The following is a 26025-nucleotide window of genomic DNA, read 5'->3' as shown; positions in this document are numbered from 1 at the left end:
GTAAGTCTGACTTCTCTCCCCTCACTCACACAATGCAGGGAGCCTGTAGCCAGCAGGTCTCCCTGAAAATAATAAACCTAATATAAAGTCTTTTCAGAGAAACTCAGGAGAGCTCCCCTAGTGTGTGTCCAGTCTCTCTGGGCACAGAGTCTAACTTAAGTCTGGAGGAGGGGCATAGAGGGAGGAGCCAGTTCACACCCATTCAAAGTCTTATAGTGTGCCCATGTCTCCTGCGGATCCTGTCTATACCCCATGGTCATTTTGGTGTCCCCAGCATCTGCTAGGACGTATGAGAAATGGCGCTTGTGAGCTGCTGGATCCGCTCATAGTGAAGCCCCACCCTTCAATGGCGTGCGGTCTTCCCGCTCTTCTTTATACTGGCTTTATGTGTCTGTGTGCATAAAATGGAGTAAGCCCCCTTTTATGGCTATAGTGCCAGTCTGGGTACTGTGTACACTATAGCAGTGGTTTCCAAACTTTTTTGAATCACGGCGCCCTAGAATATCAGAATTTTTTTCACGGCACCCTTAGGCCAAAAATTTCTTATTGAGAAGTTTAGAAAGAAATATTACATTAAGTGGATCGCGTTTATATGTCATCCTTAGGTTCAGTTATGTGGTGAGGGACAAGATTTGCTTCTGTTTGGCCACATATTTTATGACTGGCAGCCACCAGCACTGGTTTTGTCTATTATATTGACCATGAATAATTTGAATTGGTCCTGGACCACCAACCCAGGGCACCCCTGCAAGTGTCCCGAGGCACCCCAGGGAGCCACGGCACACAGTTTGGGAACCTCTGCACTATAGTGTACTTAGTCAGGAGACTCAGTCCACCCCGTTTAGAAGCCGCGCGTCTCCGTACCCTCATGCCGTCATAATGGCTGGCGACCTGCTAACCGGGATGCCAGCTTAGTACTCACCACTCTACATTCTTCTTGCTCTGTTAGGGGTGGCGGCATGCTGCGGGAATGTACGCTCGCCGTAGTGGGGCTTGTGAATAGTTCCCTCAGGAGCTAGCATCCTTTCAGCGGGGAACGGGACCATTAACTCTTAGTGCAGTTGGGCCGTTCTCCCCCTTAAGTCCCACGAAGCAGGCAGGCTGCACATGCGCACGCAGGGGGGGGGGGGGGTTTCCGAGTGCCCAGAAACCCCCCCAAGCTGCCGATCTATAGCGCAGCAGTTTACCTTTTTTTTTTTTTTTACTACCCATTCACGGCGGTCTGACTGCTGCTTGACCTTAAACCTGCATTGTGATAGTCTCTCTGCGCAGGTGCAGCAGTTGCCTCACACACGCACTAGGAGGCTGCAGCTGCTCCTCCTACATGCAGCAGGCTGAGAGGTAAGACAAGCCAGCAGCCAGCCCACGGAATCTGGATTGCAGAGCAGCGAGGACCAGGAGGTGATTTTGTGTGTGTGTGTGTGAATGCCGGGGGGCAGGTGCCAGTATTTAATAATAATAGATTATTCTGTAAACGGCGCCAGTATGACTGCAGGGTCCGGGGAGGGGGAACAGCGGACGGAGAGAGGAGGTGCTGGTGCCTGTATTTCATATTAAATTATGCGTTTATCGGGGCCTCTGCCTGCTTGGGGTAATGTAGTCTGTCATTACAGTCGGCCTGTTTATTTATGGGGTTCAGGATGTTTCAGTATTATAATGATAAATTGCTAACTGCCTCTTTCCTCATTTGTGTAATTGATTAATGTATCCAGTTTGCAATGCACGCTGGTGAATTACAGGTATGTCATAAAACATAAATATATTACAATGACATGTTTGTACTTCTACCAAACATAGGGGAATACACAATCACTCTTTTAAACCTATTGGAACACTGCTCAACTTGTATTTTCATTGGCCATGGTGATGGCTCTGGCATTGAACAGATAGTAACAGGCCACAAAATCAGTTCCAGAACTGAGAAGAATTAGAGAAACTGACTTTTGCAGATCCTCACACAGGGGTGTATTCAATGCTTGTTGGATCCTTTCCGACAGAAAGGATCCGACAATGCAGTATTCAATTTGCGGACAAATCCGACAATGCCAATCCGACTTTTTTTCCGAAAGTCGGATTGACATTGTCGGAAACGGGGCTAAAACCTGTTGGATTTGGCCGCGAATCCGACAAAATACGTGGTTCTTAAGCCGCCAATCCACGTGCTTTCGAACAAGTTGGATTTTCTGACTTGTTGGATAAACGGGAGTATGAGTGAGTAGGTTGAATCTGGATTCGACCTATTACTCCAGTTAATCCGACAAGTCGGGAAATCCGACTTCAGTTGAATATACCCCTACGTAGCACAACCCACCTAATACATAGCAGTTAGGAGGTGATGGTCAAAGGCACCCTGCTCTGCTACTGTTACTGGCATAGGCAAACACTGGTGGGACGGACAACGACTTCATTACATCCCGTTCACTATCTAGTGTTTAAAAAGAATAATGTGCACATATATGTACCAGGGTCAGTATTAGTTTCTTCTACTGCTACCTCAGACTCACGCAGTTGCTCCAATGTTCTGCAGAGTGTGAGATGGTATATTTCATTTGGAAACCCCCCTCTAGAAATCCTGCGTTTGCCACTGGGCTGGTGCCATCCAGCCCTACCTGAAAATAAACTTTTAAAATAAATGCAGAAAACTCTTCAGGAGCTTCCAGAGACGTGACCGGCTCCTCTGGGCACATTTTCTAAACTGAGTTTGGTAGGACGGGCATAGAGGGAGGAGCCAGCACACGTAATCAAACTTCTATAGTGCCCATGGCTCCTAGTAGACCTGTCTATACCCCATGGTACTAAATGAATTCCCAGAATCCCCTAGGATGTAAGAGAAACTGGGTTATCCCGAGTGGGAAGGAAAGGTGTGGTGGATAGGAAGTAGGGAGAAAAGTAAGAGGCGGTCAGAGTGAGGGTGACCAAGGAAGAGTCTGGAGAAGTGCATATGTAAGAGACGGGAAGGAGGAGGAAAGAAACCAGCAAGGCAGTAAATGCATATGCATGAGACACTTACAAACCCGCACCAGGACAGTTATAACACCGCCCGCACATCCCCAACCTCGGCTCCTTGCGTCAGTGACTGTGTCACCAAATAGAAATACACCTTATAGAAACACCACCCGATGAGCCTACAGCCGTCTCTGCTGCTCGCTTGGACCTGCTCATCTAGCCATTGGCCCTTCTGGTGAGGGCTGTTTCTAGCCAATTTGGCTCCCAGTGCGAGATTTAAAAATGCGCCCCCCCCCATGACATAAAAAAATGTGCCCCCCCCCCCCCACACACCTAGATGAAGAAAAAAAACTTGCGCGTACACCCGGCAAGGGGGCGTGGCCTCATCTAAATGGGTGTGGCCTCATTTAAATGGGCATGGCCTCGTCTGAAAAGACTACCTCACAATCCAGTTTTTGACCCTGCTCCAACAGATCACGACCACCACAGGAAAAAAAAAATTCTACCATATTAAACCCCACACAGTAATGCCCCCTGCACCATATTATGCCACACACCGCAATGCCCTTGATACATTAAATCCCCACACTACGGCAGGCAAGAGTCCCCATTTCACACATTACGGCAGGTGTCCCCATTTTACACATTGAGAGAGAGAGAGAGAGAGAATACTTACAGAGGCGATTACCGCTCTTCGGCCCGCCTCACCAGTCGCTCCTCGCGCCGGCCTTTCCCTCTTCCTAACTTGGATCCCCCTCTGTACTCCGCTCGGGGGGGGGGAGTTTCGCGGAGTGACAGGGTTGCGTCGTGACGTAACGACGCAACCGTGTCATTACGTGAAACTCCGCCCCCCAAGCGGGTTACTCGGGGAGAAATAGGAGGGGAAAGCAGAGAGCCACAGTTAGTGCCGCGGCGGGCGCCCAGTGCGGTTGCACTGCTCGCCTGCCCCAAGAAACGGCCCTGCTTCTGGCATTTGGTGGGCAGTCCGGCCGTGGTAGGGGCCCCCACACCTTCAATGTAATCAATGTAGTTGAAATTGTATTACATGCATATAGACGTGAGGTGAAGAAGTGATGTTTAAGTTCCATCCAGCACCATAACAGGGCGGCAGTGCACTCTGGGTAGATGCTAGAATCAAGTGGGCTAAGGGACCTTTTCCGTAAGGGGGAGGAGTGCACTCTGTGCTGGCCCGCCCCCTAAATCTGTGATGTAATGCCTAGTGTGTGAGGCCACTGACTCTGGAAAGTAGAACTCTATCTGGAGTGTCCCTTGGATGCTCTGGAAGGCTCTCCAGTAGAGCTACTGTCTGCAAGGTGCTGTCCCAGGCAAGCTGTCCCACATGTAGGTGCCATCGGTATGGGACATCTCCACCCGCAGGGACCTGAACCTGTGCAATGGCACCCCTCACACACCGCTATTTGTCCTGCCCTTCTGGGATGTGTTTCATTAGTGAGGAGGGCGACAGATTTGACGACAGCAATTTTTACCATTTAGCCTCTCCTGTTGATACTGGCAGACAGAGTTGTTATTTACTATAACTTGTAACAAAACCTGTTATCAAAATCTAATAAATATCAAACACTGAATAATTTAATATCAATGCACTCTGAAACTTGTGATTATTTTATATTTTGTTACAATGTTTCTCCCTTTTCAGAATCTAGGTTGTACATTTTACTGCCAGCAGATGGCAGCGTTTCTATTAATAGTCATAAGAAATGTACGCAAGATTAACAGAAGAGATATAAAGAGCAGAATAAACCATTAGCTAAACAATTAATATAATCAGAGCTACATTTTTTTTAATCTTATTACTTATGCTGCACTGTAGTTTGCTTATTCCTTTCTTTTCAAAATAATTAAATCCTAAACATTTCACAAAACTCTATTCATAGATTTACGAGTATGAGGATAAGTGGTTCTTTAAAATACATGTTTTTTTTAATCTAATCACTATTTACTGTAACTAGATAAATAGTAGATTTAACAATTTAGATACAATTATTATTATTATTATTATTATTACTACATTTTCTAAACCTGGTAAGTGGTTTTTATTTCTTACATGATACAACCTAGTAAAGAGCTTTAATAGCCCGCAAAAGTAATATTTTCACAATTTCTATGAAAAAGATGCAGTGCAAGCTACAGTATGGTTTAATGAAGATGAATGAGCAATACTATTCTACAGTAGCTCATTTACCCGTAGCCAGAAGAAGATGTACTGCAGGTGTCTGACATCACCATCATCATCATCAGTCCCTCTTGGAATAAATACAGCTCCTGACTTCATTCCTATTCAAGCTCTGGAGATGAGTAGTTCTGCCTACTGCACTGGCTTCTACTTGAACACAATAACAACTTAGCAGCCTACCAGTCAAGATTATAAAAAGCATTTCCTTTATTTCATGCTTTATCCATTACTATATTTATTATGCAGTTAATATGTACTATTTTATCTTTGCATATGCAGAATCAGTAAATTACTAATTGGAGTTTCTACAACAGCTAAAAGTCTCTTGAATACTCTGTGCTGTAACCAATGCACATTAACACCTCTCTGGTATGACAATCAGGGGACAGGGAGCTGAAAGCACACACACAGAATAATGATGCCGAGGTGCAAGGACATGGAGAGGTCTAGCTGACATTACAAAGCTATAACTGATAACTGAGGCCGCTGGATGTTTTTTACCCTAAACTTTTCCTAAAAAAAAACAAAACAAAAATAACATTTAGCTTGTGAGCAGACCATTTATGGCTACATAACTGCCATAGGAAAAAGAAAAGTCCGGACCAGAACACTTTTATTATTTTTGTCTTTGAAAAAATGCTATTTCCCTTGATGGATACAAGTTGCATCTTGCCCTAGTTAAATTCATTTTTTATATATTTTATTGTACAAGTAGCATGATCCGTCCTGTGAATTAGCGTGAAGGTTCCTTGTATACATTTAAAATCTGCTTTATTCTGCAAGAGAATCACTTGTGATAGTTCTATATGGCATTGGCAATCCATCTATTCCCATTAAAAGGTAAGCCTTATATTCATACTACTATTATTATTCTGTCTCCATAGTACTCTGTATTGAATTTTATGTGGGCTGCATTTTATTTACTTATTGAACATTCAGAAATGAAAAAAAAGAAGAAGAAATGTCTGGAAAATAAAGGGGCTTAAATGGTGTATTTGAGATAGCTGTATTCCATATATACATTTATCAGGAGTGTGTATGATGGGTATCATACAGGTTTGATAACAATGAAATGTTTTACCATGACCACAGGAACTTTCAAATTAAATGTAACTCACCCACAATCTTTAGTATTCAAATATAACCCCTGACTTTTGAATGCTCGGTGCAATAAAAATATCAGCCACAGTGGCTATCATTAATATGTACACAAGACTAATTCTGCAATTCATTGTATTCGTCAGCCAGTTGACAAATGCTGCATTGTGGCCAATTTCTTTGAAATGTTTCTGAAGTTCTGCTCTGCTGTAACATATTTGCTAGTAGGACAAATTACTGTACTTTGCTCTAGTTGTACTAGTCCTTAGAGCCTAACAAATATAATTATAACATCTTGAATAGCTTGTTCCATCTTGATTGTCTTGGAAGTATAGAGTGTATGTACTACAGTTATTCTGCATTGTGTTTATAAAGACACAGTGAAGCTCTAGTCCTCATAATAAGTCTATACACAAAGACCATTGACCGTGTCCAGCTACTCCATATAATCATCCATGCAGTTTATTCAGTCAGGTGCATAAATATATCTCTAGAACTGATTTCAGTGTTTTTAATGTTTTTACTTAAATTGCAATGCTAAGCTGCTGTACTGTAGATGTAAGTGGCATAATGATTTACACCTTATTTCTTTACTAGAATCAGAAGTACACAAGTAATTGCAGATAATTAAGATGCAAACAATAGTTCAGAGCATGTGGACATTTTCCTCATTTCCATTACTTGGAGAGTAGGCAATGATGAAATAAAGCTTGTTCAATGAATTATAAAAATACAATATTACCCAATGTCCAATGTATCAAGAAATAAATATTGATCCATGCTTGGTAATTCTAATTATTAAACACACTGCACAATATAAAAAGATCACTTACAACATGCAAAAACAGCTCAAAGAAGAGCAAAAGGCCTTTTTGAACATTTTTTATGCCATAGTTATGTCTATGCTCATGAAATTGATGGCTTTGGTGACCAGGCACAAAATGCAGTTTAAGAATGCGGATCCCAGGCAGTAAAAGGCAATCGCAAACAGCATGAATGAGCAAGGAGATCGGGAACACAATGCATATGTACAGTATATGCATTCATAAGTATTAAGGAATGGACCAAATGCATGAATGACACCCAGGGGTGTGATACGGATGAACAACAATCGGTATGCTGGCAGTCAAAAGACCGACAGCGGCATCCCGATGATGAGAATCCCAACATGGAGCTGGTAAGTATATTTACCTTACCCCCTAACCCTAACCCTCCCTTTCTGCAGCCTAACCCAAACCTCCCCCCCTCTTCCCCCCCCCCCCCCACCGGCAGCCTAACCCTAACCCTCCCTGGTGGTACCTGCACCTAACCCCCCTCCCCGCATGCAAACCCTAAATCACCCCCCCCCCCCAGCAGCCCGTAGCCTAACCCTCCCCGGTAGTGCCTAAACCTAACAACCCCAACCCTCCTCTCCCCTCCATGGCCTAACCCTAACCGTCCCTGGTGGTACCTACACCTGAACCCCTTCCATGCAGCCTAACCCCCCACCCACCCCTGCAGCCCGCAGCCTAACCCTTCCCAGTGGTGCCTAAACCTAACACCCCCCCCCCCTGCACGGCCTAATCCTAACAGTACCCAGGATACTAACATTGGGGATGCCGACTCTTGGGATTCCGGCAACGGTATTTCCAGTAATGTTGGAATTCTGGTGCCACATTCTGTCCGCGTCCTAGGATTTCAGCACTGGGATTTTGACTGCTGGCATCCTGTATGCATACCACACCCAGACCCTTTATCATAGATGTGTATGCTTGGTTCTTAAGCATACACAGCATGAAAAGTCAATAATCATACCACCCAAAATTCCAGTAAAGAACAGGTATCAATAAGCTAGAGATGAGCGCCTGAAATTTTTCGGGTTTTGTGTTTTGGTTTTGGGTTCGGTTCCGCGGCCGTGTTTTGGGTTCGAACGCGTTTTGGCAAAACCTCACCGAATTTTTTTTGTCGGATTCGGGTGTGTTTTGGATTCGGGTGTTTTTTTCAAAAAACACTAAAAAACAGCTTAAATCATAGAATTTGGGGGTCATTTTGATCCCAAAGTATTATTAACCTCAAAAACCATAATTTACACTCATTTTCAGTCTATTCTGAATACCTCACACCTCACAATATTATTTTTAGTCCTAAAATTTGCACCGAGGTCGCTGTGTGAGTAAGATAAGCGACCCTAGTGGCCGACACAAACACCGGGCCCATCTAGGAGTGGCACTGCAGTGTCACGCAGGATGTCCCTTCCAAAAAACCCTCCCCAAACAGCACATGACGCAAAGAAAAAAAGAGGCGCAATGAGGTAGCTGTGTGAGTAAGATTAGCGACCCTAGTGGCCGACACAAACACCGGGCCCATCTAGGAGTGGCACTGAAGTGTCACGCAGGATGGCCCTTCCAAAAAACCCTCCCCAAACAGCACATGACGCAAAGAAAAAAAGAGGCGCAATGAGGTAGCTGTGTGAGTAAGATTAGCGACCCTAGTGGCCGACACAAACACCGGGCCCATCTAGGAGTGGCACTGCAGTGTCACGCAGGATGTCCCTTCCAAAAAACCCTCCCCAAACAGCACATGACGCAAAGAAAAAAAGAGGCGCAATGAGGTAGCTGTGTGAGTAAGATTAGCGACCCTAGTGGCCGACACAAACACCGGGCCCATCTAGGAGTGGCACTGCAGTGTCACGCAGGATGTCCCTTCCAAAAAACCCTCCCCAAACAGCACATGACGCAAAGAAAAAAAGAGGCGCAATGAGGTAGCTGACTGTGTGAGTAAGATTAGCGACCCTAGTGGCCGACACAAACACCGGGCCCATTTAGGAGTGGCACTGCAGTGTCACGCAGGATGTCCCTTCCAAAAAACCCTCCCCAATCAGCACATGATGCAAAGAAAAAGAAAAGAAAAAAGAGGTGCAAGATGGAATTGTCCTTGGGCCCTCCCACCCACCCTTATGTTGTATAAACAAAACAGGACATGCACACTTTAACCAACCCATCATTTCAGTGACAGGGTCTGCCACACGACTGTGACTGATATGACGGGTTGGTTTGGACCCCCCCAAAAAAGAAGCAATTAATCTCTCCTTGCACAAACTGGCTCTACAGAGGCAAGATGTCCACCTCATCATCACCCTCCGATATATCACCGTGCACATCCCCCTCCTCACAGATTATCAATTCGTCCCCACTGGAATCCACCATCTCAGCTCCCTGTGTACTTTGTGGAGGCAATTGCTGCTGGTCAATGTCTCCGCGGAGGAATTGATTATAATTCATTTTAATGAACATCATCTTCTCCACATTTTCTGGATGTAACCTCGTACGCCGATTGCTGACAAGGTGAGCGGCGGCACTAAACACTCTTTCGGAGTACACACTTGTGGGAGGGCAACTTAGGTAGAATAAAGCCAGTTTGTGCAAGGGCCTCCAAATTGCCTCTTTTTCCTGCCAGTATAAGTACGGACTGTGTGACGTGCCTACTTGGATGCGGTCACTCATATAATCCTCCACCATTCTATCAATGTTGAGAGAATCATATGCAGTGACAGTAGACGACATGTCCGTAATCGTTGTCAGGTCCTTCAGTCCGGACCAGATGTCAGCATCAGCAGTCGCTCCAGACTGCCCTGCATCACCGCCAGCGGGTGGGCTCGGAATTCTGAGCCTTTTCCTCGCACCCCCAGTTGCGGGAGAATGTGAAGGAGGAGATGTTGACAGGTCGCGTTCCGCTTGACTTGACAATTTTGTCACCAGCAGGTCTTTCAACCCCAGCAGACTTGTGTCTGCCGGAAAGAGAGATCCAAGGTAGGCTTTAAATCTAGGATCGAGCACGGTGGCCAAAATGTAGTGCTCTGATTTCAACAGATTGACCACCCGTGAATCCTTGTTAAGTGAATTAAGGGCTCCATCCACAAGTCCCACATGCCTAGCGGAATCGCTCCGTGTTAGCTCCTCCTTCAATGTCTCCAGCTTCTTCTGCAAAAGCCTGATGAGGGGAATGACCTGACTCAGGCTGGCAGTGTCTGAACTGACTTCACGTGTGGCAAGTTCAAAGGGCATCAGAACCTTGCACAACGTTGAAATCATTCTCCACTGCGCTTGAGACAGGTGCATTCCACCTACTATATCGTGCTCAATTGTATAGGCTTGAATGGCCTTTTGCTGCTCCTCCAACCTCTGAAGCATATAGAGGGTTGAATTCCACCTCGTTACCACTTCTTGCTTCAGATGATGGCAGGGCAGGTTCAGTAGTTTTTGGTGGTGCTCCAGTCTTCTGTACGTGGTGCCTGTACGCCGAAAGTGTCCCGCAATTCTTCTGGCCACCGACAGCATCTCTTGCACGCCCCTGTCGTTTTTTTAAAAATTCTGCACCACCAAATTCAAGGTATGTGCAAAACATGGGACGTGCTGGAATTTGCCCATATTTAATGCACACACAATATTGCTGGCGTTGTCCGATGCCACAAATCCACAGGAGAGTCCAATTGGGGTAAGCCATTCCGCGATGATCTTCCTCAGTTGCCGTAAGAGGTTTTCAGCTGTGTGCGTATTCTGGAAAGCGGTGATACAAAGCGTAGCCTGCCTAGGAAAGAGTTGGCGTTTGCGAGATGCTGCTACTGGTGCCGCCGCTGCTGTTCTTGCGGCGGGAGTCCATACATCTACCCAGTGGGCTGTCACAGTCATATAGTCCTGACCCTGCCCTGCTCCACTTGTCCACATGTCCGTGGTTAAGTGGACATTGGGTACAACTGCATTTTTTAGGACACTGGTGAGTCTTTTTCTGACGTCCGTGTACATTCTCGGTATCGCCTGCCTAGAGAAGTGGAACCTAGATGGTATTTGGTAACGGGGGCACACTGCCTCAATAAATTGTCTAGTTCCCTGTGAACTAACGGCAGATACCGGACGCACGTCTAACACCAACATAGTTGTCAAGGCCTCAGTTATCCGCTTTGCAGTAGGATGACTGCTGTGATATTTCATCTTCCTCGCAAAGGACTGTTGAACAGTCAATTGCTTACTGGAAGTAGTACAAGTGGGCTTACGACTTCCCCTCTGGGATGACCATCGACTCCCAGCGGCAACAACAGCAGCGCCAGCAGCAGTAGGCGTTACACGCAAGGATGCATCGCAGGAATCCCAGGCAGGAGAGGACTCGTCAGAATTGCCAGTGACATGGCCTGCAGGACTATTGGCATTCCTGGGGAAGGAGGAAATTGACACTGAGGGAGTTGGTGGGGTGGTTTGCGTGAGCTTGGTTACAAGAGGAAGGGATTTACTGGTCAGTGGACTGCTTCCGCTGTCACCCAAAGTTTTTGAACTTGTCACTGACTTATTATGAATGCGCTGCAGGTGACGTATAAGGGAGGATGTTCCGAGGTGGTTAACGTCCTTACCCCTACTTATTACAGCTTGACAAAGGGAACACACGGCTTGACACCTGTTGTCCGCATTTCTGGTGAAATACCTCCACACCGAAGAGCTGATTTTTTTTGTATTTTCACCTGGCATGTCAACGGCCATATTCCTCCCACGGACAACAGGTGTCTCCCCGGGTGCCTGACTTAAACAAACCACCTCACCATCAGAATCCTCCTGGTCAATTTCCTCCCCAGCGCCAGCAACACCCATATCCTCCTCATCCTGGTGTACTTCAACACTGACATCTTCAATCTGACTATCAGGAACTGGACTGCGGGTGCTCCTTCCAGCACTTGCAGGGGGCGTGCAAATGGTGGAAGGCGCATGCTCTTCACGTCCAGTGTTGGGAAGGTCAGGCATCGCAACCGACACAATTGGACTCTCCTTGTGGATTTGGGATTTCGAAGAATGCACAGTTCTTTGCTGTGCTGCTTTTGCCAGCTTGAGTCTTTTCATTTTTCTAGTGAGAGGCTGAGTGCTTCCATCCTCATGTGAAGCTGAACCACTAGCCATGAACATAGGCCAGGGCCTCAGCCGTTCCTTGCCACTCCGTGTGGTAAATGGCATATTGGCAAGTTTACGCTTCTCCTCCGACAATTTTATTTTAGGTTTTGGAGTCCTTTTTTTTCTGATATTTGGTGTTTTGGATTTGACATGCTCTGTACTATGACATTGGGCATCGGCCTTGGCAGACGACGTTGCTGGCATTTCATCGTCTCGGCCATGACTAGTGGCAGCAGCTTCAGCACGAGGTGGAAGTGGATCTTGATCTTTCCCTAATTTTGGAACCTCAACATTTTTGTTCTCCATATTTTAATAGGCACAACTAAAAGGCACCTCAGGTAAACAATGGAGATGGATACTAGTATACAATTATGGACTGCCTGCCGACTGCAGACACAGAGGTAGCCACAGCCGTGAACTACCGTACTGTACTGTGTCTGCAGCTAATATAGACTGGTTGATAAAGAGAAGATGTCTATGTAACTATGTATGTATAAAGAAGAATGAAAAAAATCCACGGTTAGGTGGTATACAATTATGGACGGACTGCCTGCCGAGTGCAGACACAGAGGTAGCCACAGCCGTGAACTACCGTACTGTACTGTGTCTGCAGCTAATATAGACTGGTTGATAAAGAGAAGATGTCTATGTAACTATGTATGTATAAAGAAGAATGAAAAAAATCCACGGTTAGGTGGTATTACAATTATGGACGGACTGCCTGCCGAGTGCAGAGACACAGAGGTAGCCACAGCCGTGAACTACCGTACTGTGTCTGCTGCGACTGGATGATAAATGATATAAAAAATATATATATATCACTACTGCAGCCGGACAGGTATATATTATATATTATATAATGACGGACCTGCTGGACACTGTCTGTCAGCAGAATGAGTTTTATTTTTATAGAATAAAAAAAAAAAAACACACAAGTGAAGTCACACGACGAGTGTTTAACTTTTTCAGGCAATCACAATATAAGTATACTACTAACTATACTGGTGGTCAGTGTGGTCAGGTCACTGGTCAGTCACACTGGCAGTGGCACTCCTGCAGCAAAAGTGTGCACTGTTTAATTTTAATATAATATGTACTCCTGGCTCCTGCTATAACCTATAACTGGCACTGCAGTAGTGCTCCCCAGTCTCCCCCACAATTATAAGCTGTGTGAGCTGAGCAGTCAGACAGATATATAATATATATAGATGATGCAGCACACTGGCCTGAGCCTGAGCAGTGCACTGCACAGTGCACACAGATATGGTATGTGACTGACTGAGTCACTGTGTGTATCGCTTTTTTCAGGCAGAGAACGGATATATTAAATAAACTGCACTGTGTGTCTGGTGGTCACTCACTATATAATATATTATGTACTCCTGGCTCCTGCTATAACCTATAACTGGCACTGCAGTAGTGCTCCCCAGTCTCCCCCACAATTATAAGCTGTGTGAGCTGAGCAGTCAGACAGATATATATAATATTATATATAGATAATAGATGATGCAGCACACTGGCCTGAGCCTGAGCAGTGCACACAGATATGGTATGTGACTGACTGAGTCACTGTGTGTATCGCTTTTTTCAGGCAGAGAACGGATATATTAAATAAACTGCACTGTGTGTCTGGTGGTCACTCACTATATAATATATTATGTACTCCTGGCTCCTGCTATAACCTATAACTGGCACTGCAGTAGTGCTCCCCAGTCTCCCCCACAATTATAAGCTGTGTGAGCTGAGCAGTCAGACAGATATATATAATATTATATATAGATAATAGATGATGCAGCACACTGGCCTGAGCCTGAGCAGTGCACACAGATATGGTATGTGACTGACTGAGTCACTGTGTGTATCGCTTTTTTCAGGCAGAGAACGGATATATTAAATAAACTGCACTGTGTGTCTGGTGGTCACTCACTATATAATATATTATGTACTCCTGGCTCCTGCTATAACCTATAACTGGCACTGCAGTAGTGCTCCCCAGTCTCCCCCACAATTATAAGCTGTGTGAGCTGAGCAGTCAGACAGATATATATAATATTATATATAGATAATAGATGATGCAGCACACTGGCCTGAGCCTGAGCAGTGCACACAGATATGGTATGTGACTGACTGAGTCACTGTGTGTATCGCTTTTTTCAGGCAGAGAACGGATATATTAAATAAACTGCACTGTGTGTCTGGTGGTCACTCACTATATAATATATTATGTACTCCTGGCTCCTGCTATAACCTATAACTGGCACTGCAGTAGTGCTCCCCAGTCTCCCCCACAATTATAAGCTGTGTGAGCTGAGCAGTCAGACAGATATATATAATATTATATATAGATAATAGATGATGCAGCACACTGGCCTGAGCCTGAGCAGTGCACACAGATATGGTATGTGACTGAGTCACTGTGTGCTGTGTATCGCTTTTTTCAGGCAGAGAACGGATTATAAAGTAAACTGCACTGTCCTCACTAGTAAACTCTCTCCACTCAGTCTCTACACTTCTACAGTAACAGTACTCCTCCTAGTCAGCTCCAGTAAATCTCTCTCAGTCTCTTATAATCTAAATGGAGAGGACGCCAGCCACGTCCTCTCCCTATCAATCTCAATGCACGTGTGAAAATGGCGGCGACGCGCGGCTCCTTATATAGAATCCGAGTCTCGCGAGAATCCGACAGCGTCATGATGACGTTCGGGCGCGCTCGGGTTAACCGAGCAAGGCGGGAAGATCCGAGTCTGCTCGGACCCGTGAAAAAAACCATGAAGTTCTGGCGGGTTCGGATTCAGAGAAACCGAACCCGCTCATCTCTACAATAAGCCTCATCTATATTCTACCCAATCCATAGCCAGATATATCCAAACTACACCCAGATCTGGTGAAACCCATTTGCATTCTCACCAGGCTATTTCCCTTTCAGAGTCCAACAATTGGGCAAGTCCCACCAAAATAGAAATTGCTGTAGTTTGGTGCACATCATTTTTTAAAATTATTATTATCTTTTATTTATATGGCGCCACAAGGGATGTTGTAGTGAGTAGAGAGTAGAAGATAGTCTAAGTAAAAGAAGGAAGAGGGAGAGGAGCCTGCTTGTAAGATCTTATATTCTGAAGAGGAGGGACAGACAGACAGTGGTGACACAGTTCGGGTAGAAGTGAGTATAGAACAGACAGGATGATAGATGTCTAGGTTTGATGAAGAAGTGGGTCTTGAGAGCCCATTTGAAGTTTTGTAGAGAAGTGGAGAGTCTGATATGGAGAGGTAGAGAATTCTTAGAGGTAGGAATGGGAGGAAGTAATCAGATGGCAGGAGAGGCGGCATGCATTTAAGGAGCGAAGAGGGTGAGTGGGAGTGTACAGGGAAATACGGTTAGATATGTAAATGGGAGAGGAATAGGTGAGGACTTTGTAAGTGAGTGTGAGAAGCTTGATTTGGATTCTGAAGGGGAAGGGGAGCCAATGTAGGGTTTGTAAGAGAGGGGAGGTGGACACAGTAGTAGCAGTAGGCAGGGAGGCCAGACAGGAGGTGATTACAGTAGTACAATCTGGAGATGACCAGTGAGTGGATGAGGGTCTTAGTAGCATCCAGGGTGAAATAGGGTCTGATCCTGGAAATATTTCTAAAATGGAAATGGCAGGACTGCAAGAGGTACTGAATTTGTGGTTTGGAGGTGAGCGAGGTGTCAAGGACAACTCCAAGACAGTATACTGGGAGGCAAGAGGAGATAGTTGTGCCGTCAATACAAAATTAAATTATGGGAGGTGAGATGATGCAGGAAGGTGGGAAAATGAGCAGCTCAGTCTTAGACATGTTAAGTTTAAGAAAGCACTGGGTCATCCATGAAGTGATAGCAGAGAGACAGTTGGAGATATGAGTGAGGAGAAAGGGTGAGAGGTCAGGGGAGGAAAGGTAAATTTGAGTATAATCAGCATAACGATGATATTAGAAGTCAAAAGAGCTAATGAGCTCTCCTAAAGAGTACATATAGAGAGAGAAAAGGAAAGGTCAGCGAACAGAACCTTGATGGACACCTGCTATTAGAGGAAGTGGGGGGAGGTTGAGTCATGAGAAGAGACAGAGAAGGAGCAGTCAGAAAGGTAGGAGACATCCAGGAGAGAGCAGTACCACACAGAACGGGGGCAGGTTGTTGAAGGTCTGGGGGGATGTGATGTTCTGACATATGGTGTCAATTTTGGATGTGAAGTAGGTGGCAACGTCAAGGGCATACAGTGAAGAGGGGAGTCAAGACCAGAGTGGGCAGAGAAGGGAGTTGACAGTGGCAAAGAAATGCTGGGGGTTTAAAGACTGGGAGGCGATGAGATTCTTGAGGTACAACTGTTTAGAGACAGAAAGGGCAGCACTGTAAGATGATTTCCTCCACTGTCGCTCAGCGTTACGTGGCCATTTTTTCAGATATATAGTGAATTTGTAAAGCCAGGGTTGAGGTGTTGATCTGTAAGGGAAAATAGTTGTCGCTGGAGCAACAGAGTCAAGAGCAGAAGTAATGGAGTCATTGTACAGGGAAGTGGCTTGTTCAGGGCAGGAAAGAACGAGAATAGGAGAGAAAAGTGAGCCGAGCAGGGAAGATAATGAAACAATGTTGATGATGGTAGTCTTAGAAGGTAGAGATGGAGATGCAGACAGCAATAATTAAAAAGAGAGTAGGTGATGGTCAGTAAGTGAAAATAGGGAGTTGGAGTAGTCAGAAATATCATAATGGTGAGTGAGGACTAGATCAAGAGAGTGACAACTCACATGGGAGGTTGAGAAGGTCCACTGGGAGAGGCCAAGTGATGATGTGAGGTTATGGAGTTTAGAGGCAGAGGATTCTGTAGGGATATTGATTGGGATGTTGAAATCACCTAAGATAATGGAGGGAATGTCTGAAGAGGGGAAGTGAGGAAGCCAAGAAGCAAAGTGGTCGAGGAATTTGTTAGTTGGAAGGAGTAACCGGAGGATAGAAGACCCCAACACCACCACCGTGGCAACCACCGGGCCAGGGGCGATGTGAGTATGTGAGGCCACCAGTAGAGAGAGCAGCAGGAGAAGTGGTGTCAGAGGGGGAAACCCAGGTTTCTGTAATGGCTAGGAGATTCAGGGGATGAAAAGGTCATAGGGGAGCGGGGGGGACGTGACCAGTTTGTTACAGACAGATCTGGCATTCGAGAGGGTACAGAAGAGCGGGAGAGAGTGAGGTGAGATTAATTTTGAAGGCAGGGAAAAAGAGTGTTTGTGATGGTTTGGGCTTCTGAACTGTGAGCTGCTGGCATGCCCCCTCTCCCTCTAACTCCAGGCAATAGACGATGTGCGCATGCGCACAGCGTCTATTCACCGCTGGTCTGCTAATCTGCTAAGTAGCAAGTGCAGGAGCCTCCCAACTGCCCCCCCTCCACACACACACCGCGGGACACTGCGGCCCGCGGGTGGGACAGCAGGGACAGTCCCAAAAAATTTTGACTGTCCCACGAAATTCGGGACAGTTGGGAGGTATGTGTTTTGTGACTGGTTGACTTAAGTTAAAACCTCCATTTCATCTGGTTTTAATCATCCACAGAACCTGTGTAATTCAAAGTGTCCCCTATTAAAGTGATGTCCTGGCAACCCTGTAATTAAAGTCATTGGTCAAGAGTACATAGTGGTATATGACATTAGGAAATACAAAGCAAGGGACAGTCCAAAGGGGACAAGTACGAGATGTGGGGAATGTCACATTAATTACATCATCACATAGAATGAGTGTGCCATGATGATGCAATTCCCATAGAATCACTACATCATCTACTTCAGACAAAAGTGAAGTGTGATCTGGGAAGGTGGCCTTCCCTACCTGGTGTCCTAGTGGATATCCCAAAATTCAAGAGTCTCCCAGATAGTCTTGGGAGTTAGCAAATAAGAGCTGAAGGCAAATCTCTCCAAAGTACCTCCTTTAGCCAACATTCAGTTATAAGGCATTGCGTAACGTGTTTATTGGTTTTCCCTTCACCTGCTCTATCTCAATGCTCAGATTTCCATGCTTTGTTTTTTTTAAATGAATTGTTAATAAAAATTATATTTTTCTCTAGAAATGAATTTCATGAATATGACAGACAAGGTTCGCAGGAAAAGCTGCAGCAATGCACCTTGGCTCAGCAGTTCATGTGATCTGGATCTAAACATATCTTCAGCTAACTTAACTCATGATCATTCCCAGCTACCTACCTTCACTCCAGCCGCCAAGGCACGAGTGGTCATTACTTTTGTCATTTTCATACTCTCAGCATTCTGCAACTTGGCTGCTCTCTGGTCAGCTGCACGGACAAGCAGAAAGAAAAGGTCACATGTACGAATCCTAATCCTTAATCTCACCACGGCTGATCTGCTTGTCACGTTCATAATCATGCCACTGGACGCTATATGGAATATCACTGTGCAGTGGCAGGCCGGGGACATTGCCTGCAGAATACTGATGTTTCTAAAGCTTCTCTCAATGTATTCGTGTGCATTTGTCACTGTGGTAATCAGCGTGGATCGCCAGGCTGCCATTCTCAACCCACTGGCCTTCAATGATGCCAAGAAGAAGAACAAGATGATGCTGTCAGCAGCTTGGATCATGAGCGTCCTGCTCTCACTGCCACAGGTATAGACCTTTACAGCTTGCTTGCTTACTTACAGTAAAAAGGATCAGACCATGGCTAAAAACTACTGAAACATTAATGTGAGGTAGCAGTACCTAAAAATAAAGACTTGCATAAATGGGTAAACTCATACTTCCCTACTTCTAAATGTGTTTTCTCCTATAGACCCAGATGGGGTGATAGAGGTGGGAGGGGCAGGGCATCATACTGTACAATGCACTGTATGATGCCCTGCCCCTCCCACCTCTATCACCCCATCTGGGTCTATCAGAGAGAACACATTAATGTGCAATGTCCTTATATGTAGCAACAGGGGCAGAGCCATGATAACACAAATCACCATGCATTACATCATCCATTCACCGAACTACCCAATTCACTAGGGAAGCAGGCGGCAACTGGGAGCCTACTTTACTCTCTAGAAGTCCTGGAAAGCTTCCTCCTAATTCATAAGTCTGCCTGACATGCTGGTACAGTAGGCAAGTGGTGGTCTTCTGGTTGCCGGTGGCCGGCCTCCCTGCGCCCACCATACCGGTGCCGGAATCCCAACCACCGGTATGGTGGAATCCCGACCGCCGGAATCCCGACCGCCGGCATACCGACATCTTTTCTCCCTCTTGGGTCCACGCCCCCCCCTGGAGGGAGAATAGTGTGGCGCGCGTAGCGTGGCAAGAGCAGCGAGCCCGCAAGGGGCTCATTTGTGTTCGCCCAGCTGTCGGCATTTCGACCGCCGGGATTCCGTCCGGCGGGATCTTGACCGCATCCCCTATAAACGTGTAGTCAGAAACTGTCTCACATATCTCAGTTCATCTATACATATAATAACACTGTAAGAGTTGTGTCTGTACAAAGCATTTTTTTATTAGAAATATGCTTCTAGGGATTGTTTATGAACTATGGAGATTTAAAAAAAAATGTCAGAATTTTTTGTCTGTTTGTTTGTCTGTTTGTCCTGGCATCGTCAAAAACTATCAGATAAATTTGGATTGTGTTTTTTCACTATTGTATAGCTTAGTGACCTAAAACGAAAATGAGGTATGTAGGGTCTTAATGTGACATCAGGGAGAGGAGCAATAAACCAGGCGCTTGACACTTGGTGCAGGCTCCACAAGTCCAAAATGACTATGCTGTATTCTTCCAGCGCACAGCATTAGACTGAGTTGGAATTGGAGTTGGTATTCCGATTACTGCGGAACATGATTTTGCCCAAGTTATGCAGTGGAACCCAACTTTATTTTACCACGTATACCCATTATCCCCAACAATTTTCCTTTTCAATTCAAGAGTCTGCAGTTTCCTGTAAGCGTCTGCTTTGCTATGACGATCAACAAGTTGCAGGGGCAAATGCTCAAGGCTGCAAGCATAGATCTCAGGACCAGCGGCTTCTCCCATGGGCAGCTTTACGTGGCTTGCTGCTGGCGAATTTGTAGCCCCAAGCATCTTTTTGTGTTAATCCCTGAAGGAAACAATGCAGACATTGTTGACAAAGACATTTTGTGTAAAACTTTAAAAAAAAACACAACAACTTTATACCAGACGTTTGTTAATTAAAAGAACAATTTATCCCAAATTTTATAGCAATTTGGCTTCATAAATTTAGCTACAGGCTTCAATTATGATTGTGAGTGCATAAAAGTAAAACAAGGTTTAACCAAGCAGAACACCAAAAGAATTAATATGGAAATACTGTACTATGCTATTTAATCAGTAGAGCGATGGTTAGAGTAAACCCACAAATAACCCTATTTGCAATTTTCCATTTTTGTTTTGATTTTATATTTAATTAATAATGAAATTTTATACATATTAGATCTCACCTTAACTTTAAACTGTGCAAGTTAAAAATGGTACCAACAAATTATTATCCTGGGAGGTGGATCATCACCTATACCGGAGTTCTAGGGGATATGATGATGATGTCTCTATCCTCCAGGCTGAAAATAATAAATATCGACATACTAAGGAACTTAGGGGTACATTTACTAAGCAATGATAAGAGCGGAGAAGTGAGCCAGTGGAGAAGTTGCCCATGGCAACCAATCAGCACTAAAGTAACATCTATAATTTGCATAATATAAAATGATACAGAGCTGCTGATTGGTTGATGGGAAAATGTCTCCACTGGCTCACTCCTCCGCTCTTATCACTGCTTAGTAAATGTACCCCTTAGTAGTATATCAGCATAGAGGATTGAGACATCATCATCATATTCCCTGGAACTTGGATATTGGACCTCATTCAGTAAGGATTACAATTTCTGCTAAAAAGCAGTTGCTGGGATCAAATAGTTGTCGCCTAGAAATAGAGAAAAAACACCCAATGCAGAAATTGTGAATGCATCGCAATATGCAAGCTGATCACAAAACCATACGCAATTACCGGAACATTAAAGATTTTTCCTATATGCGCAAGACAAGGTCATCCACAATTATTGCTACACAAGATGCTAGAAGTGGTCTTCGCTGATGTAAGGGGCCCTTCTTAAAAATGCCTGGGCAAGCCTTTGTTTATCAGACACACCCAAAAAACGTCAGGTTTTCTCCCAAAAACGCCAACTTCCTGCCAGTCAAACAGCGTCTGCATTGCGATCACGGTGTGTACGCATTTTCTGTCGCTATTATTACTCGTGCGTGTGCAATCCGAACGCTGCGCATGTGCAGTCGTTTGATAATCAGCCAGATTGCAAGTCGCTAATTTTACAATCCTTACTGAATGAGGTCCAATATCCACTGATGAAATAAACATAATTATTATGGATAGTAATAATTTTTATTATTATGCCATTTGTGGGATCTGCTGGGGTCCCTAGCTGGCACACCACCACCCATTTATGTTTTATGGCTCTGTCTGTCAGAAACAAGCTGACACCTCTCCTCCATGAACATGCATTTAAATAAATGGGAAGTTGACTGAGGCAGCTTTGGATTGTAACATCAACTGGGGATACCAGCAGGTCCATGGAGCATTGCATCTACCCTTAAGTTTGCCCATTCTTGCCAATCCAGAATTGCTTCATAGCATAGCAGTTCCAAAACCAATGTTATAGGTTATGCCTCCAATTTGGTACACTTAGGACACGTCAAAGAATTAGTGAGCCCAATAATGGGGGTCATTCCGACCTGATCACACGCTAGCTTTTTTTTTGCAGCGCTGTAATCGGGTCAAAACTTGGCAAAACTGTGCATGCGTATGCACCGCAATGTGCAGGCGCGTCGTACAGGTACAAAGCGGATCGGTGCTGAGCGATGGATTTAATGAAGAAACCATTCGCACAGCCGATCGCAAGAAGATTGCCAGGAAGAAGGCGTTTATGGGTGGCAACTGACCGTTTTCTGGGAGTGGTTGGAAAAATGCAGGCGTGTCCAAGCGTTTGGGTGTCTGACGTCAATTCCGAGACCGGACAGGCTGAAGTGATCGCAGCAGCTTAGTAAGTTCAGACCTACTCAGAAACTGCACAAAACTTTTTTGTACCGCTCGGCTGCACAAGCATTCGCACACTTGCAAAGTGAAAATACACTCCCCCATAGGCGCCGATTATCTGATCGCAGCGCTGCAAAAAATAGCTAGCGTGCGATCAGGTCGGAAGGACCCCCCATGTGAAGTAAATAAATATTCCCTATAAAATATTCCATAAAACATCTCTCTGTAGCTGGTAGCTGAAACACTGTGAATAGAATACAATTACATGGTGGCTTCACCAAGAGTGTGGAATTGTTCCTGCCGTCTAATTATGCACGTAAGCTTCAGTTTTAAAATATGAACTCATCCAACTCCACCCAAAAAGACATTCTGTTTTAGTTTTGGATGGAGTAAAGTAAAATGCTGGTTAGTATAATTGGGAGTGTTTGGAGTATGGATCTTCATTTGTCTCTCTTTTCTTCTAGCTTTTTCTGTTTCATACAGTAACTATCACTGAACCACAGAACTTCACCCAGTGCACCACCAGAGGCAGCTTCCGCGAGCACTGGCTGGAAACACTGTACAACATGGTGAGCTTTGTGTGCCTGTTCCTCCTTCCACTGCTGATCATGATCTTCTGCTACTCCAGGATTCTGTTGGAGATCTCGAAGCGTATGAGCAAGGGAACACGTGAGTTCTAGCCACACTGTATGCCAGTTTATGCTAATACATTACTGTACGTCTTTATGCTCCCACAAGGTTTAACAGTCATTGCTCCATTCTGAAAACACTATTTGCTCTTTAGACCAGTATATTCCTAAATCTTTGGTACAGCAGTCAGAATTAGAACATATAGAAGAAGTCAACAAATAGTACAGTTCCTGTTGTATAGGTTTTGCAGTCTCCACCTGTGTGAAATGAGTCTCTGCGAAGTACATCATCAGAAGATGCCAAAGTCTTTGCGACTATAGAGGATGCCAAGTTGATATACAAAAGGTATGGGCGTCTATTCATGTAGAAAACAGTAACAGAATTGTTGCTTTTCGCAATATATCGCATCAGTTCAATGTGATATATAGCTTTCTAGTTAAGTAACAATTCATGTATACTTACCTTTCCGACAAAGCGATCCGTTTTCAAGGCTCTGGCGATGCTGTCTTCTCCTGTGGTCCTCTGCAAAGCAGGGAGCTGGCAGCCTGGTTCATTCTGTACATATGCTGGCAACTGAGGTCAGGGGAGGCTGCAGGAGGGGGGGGGGCACCTGGGATATCGAGGTGGTGGAGCAAGTGCTGGGTGCCGGGCAGAGAACAGGGAAGCATTGAGCTTCCCTACCATTTTCACATTAATGTTCAGATTACGCTGGCTTCAGATGGCGAATCTGAACACACAGGAGAAGCAGAAAGCTGACCTTTCTGTCCTTTAATGGATTGCACACACCATAATAAAGTATGGGGATGCGATTCAGACATGGAGCAAGGGTGCCGCTGGAGAAGTCAGGAACTTCTCCACTTCTCCTCATTCTCTGTGAATGGCACTAAGCAGAGAAAAGCCCTGTTTCCCGCAAAACAGGGATTTTCTCTGTTCTAGGAAAAGACCCCTTAGGATTTCCCATAAAAACATACTGTATTTGGACAAAAATAGATGCATAGCATCACAAACTAACATTGCAGTAGTGCTGTCTGCAGAGCCGTAAAAAGAAGTATGTACACCCAAGGCGAGAGAGAGCACTGGCACCCTCCCCCAATCTCTTATTGATTTTGTGCCATATTCTCTCCTTTACATGCATACATAGTTTTATATTGATTTTTCTGGATTTTTCTCTCTTTCACCCCCTCTCTACAGTATATTCTCTCCCCCACCTATTCTTTTATTATATATGTCTTGTATTCCTTTATTGAGGTGTTACATCTTACTCTCTTTTTGTTAAATTGCAAATGTTTCCAGTACATATTATTGCTCTAGTTTTCAAAGAAGTTCAACATTCATCTGATGTACATAGCCAAATATTACACTGCATGTCCTGCATTTACAGACTCCTGAAAGGTCACAGAAACTTTTGTTTTAATTATCTTGCTCAGCTTAGTGGTTTGTCAAAGGAAATATTAATGATACTATGGCACTGAAGTAACAGAAAAGCTGGCACATATATATAACAGTAACAGGCACATATAATGAACTTCCCCATAACATGATTCATACTTACATTATGCCACACTGTAGTATCCCCTGCTCATTATGCCACACTGTAGTATCCCCTGCTCATTATGCCACACTGTAGGGTCCCCAGCTGACATTAGATCACAATGTAGTGCCCCACATTATGCCACACCGCACTACCCCCATGTGACATCTTACAGTAATGCCCCCAATTTATGTTACATTGTAGGGCACCCATTTTAGGTCACAATGTAGTACCCCTATATTATTCCACATTGTAGTGCCATCAGGTCACATTCAGCCACACAATGCTGCCATTCAGACTACTCCAATGCTACTGATCGTGGGGATAGTTCACTCTACTGCTCCACTGATAGTCTGGCTCTTCACTCATGTGATCTTGGTCTTGGCCCTCTCCTTCTTCTATCCTGGTAGAAGGTGCTGCCAGGAGATGTAGTTTTTAGTCCCATTATATTTTTGTAACTGTCAGATGAGATGTAATGAAATGAAAGGTACAGTACTGCATTAGTAGGATAGTAGCTGGGCCGGGTGAGCCGCTCCATTCCTATGGCTTCACTGTTGCAATCTTCCAGGGTAGCAGTCATGCCATCCACAGGGAATTGCACCCTATACGATGGCACCTGCCGCACCTCCCTCACTACAGCCCTGGCTGTGTGCATTCATTTTTGCAGTTTAATAAGTTACCTTTTTATTTTTAGATCTGCACTATTAACCAATAGCATTCTTGATAATTTTCTAAGGTGTGTTGTGTTTGTCCAGGGCCATAGCATCTAATTGTATTCAGTCCTCATCTCCAGCTCATATGGAATGTCTTCTAATTTGAATTGGTTGGGAGCTGAGTAATGTCTGACCAAGCAGATCATTAGAATGGTCACTGCTTAATGGCTGTGGAAAGAGGAATCATGCTTTAAGCATGGGGCTGATTTTACCTGAAGGTAGGTCACATGCTTTTGTGCTTTTTCTCATTAAGGGGCCTATTTATCACCATCCGCATCCAGGATGCGGATGACAGGTGATAAAATCACCCAAACTCGCACTGCGATAATTGATTACATCGCAGGGATGTATCAATTATCGCATGCAGGGACAGAGCTTACGGTCAAGCTCTGTCCCTGCGATGACACTCCGCAGCATCATCGGGGTATTTTTCGGAAAAAAATGCTACCGCCACCCGGTCTACCCCTCCCCCCCCCCCCCATCGCGACTACCCCCACGCGCTGCGGATCCCCTCCCCCCCAGCAGATCAATATACTTACCAGTCCGGGGAGCCGGTCCACGCTGCTACTGCTGGGCTGCCTGACGCCGGATCCTGTGTGCTGTGGTGACCCCCGATGCTGTAAAGTGCGCTGCCGCTTTGCAGTGTCACTTTACTGCAGCGGGGTCACATTGCAGCACATGGGGGACCCGGCGCTCAGCAGCGCTCAGCCGAGCAGTGGACACCGGATCACTGGACAGGTGAGTATGGTTTTTGTTTTTTTTCCTTTTAGTTTTTCCTTTTTACACTTTGATCAGCTTGTGTGTCCATCGGACACACATAGCTGATCACTGGAGCTGGGTCCCGCTCAGCTTTCTCTGCCAAGGGCAGATAAAGCTGGGCAAATGCCTCCCTATAACAGTGCTGCCCTGAGCTGGTGAGATTATCACAGGGCACACTGCGGTATTTCTTCACATTTTTTTTTTG

General features: G+C 45.1%; 1 protein-coding gene across 1 annotated transcript in view; it reads left to right on the top strand.

Moving 5' to 3' along the window:
- Positions 1–5233: 5233 nt before the first annotated feature.
- Positions 5234–26025, top strand: part of LOC134935161 (gonadotropin-releasing hormone II receptor-like) — a 31628-nt gene continuing 10836 nt past the window's right edge. Inside the window, exons 1-3 of the mRNA XM_063930396.1 lie at positions 5234–5980; positions 18216–18769; positions 22652–22856. Coding sequence (XP_063786466.1) covers positions 5947–5980; positions 18216–18769; positions 22652–22856 — 793 coding nt within the window. The 5' untranslated portion in view covers positions 5234–5946. The remainder of the gene's footprint in view (positions 5981–18215; positions 18770–22651; positions 22857–26025) is intronic.

Source organism: Pseudophryne corroboree, chromosome 6 (assembly GCF_028390025.1).
Source record: "Pseudophryne corroboree isolate aPseCor3 chromosome 6, aPseCor3.hap2, whole genome shotgun sequence".
Lineage (NCBI taxonomy): Eukaryota > Metazoa > Chordata > Amphibia > Anura > Myobatrachidae > Pseudophryne > Pseudophryne corroboree.
Note: the sequence above shows the minus strand (reverse complement) of the source record. Positions and strands in the feature narration are given on the sequence as shown.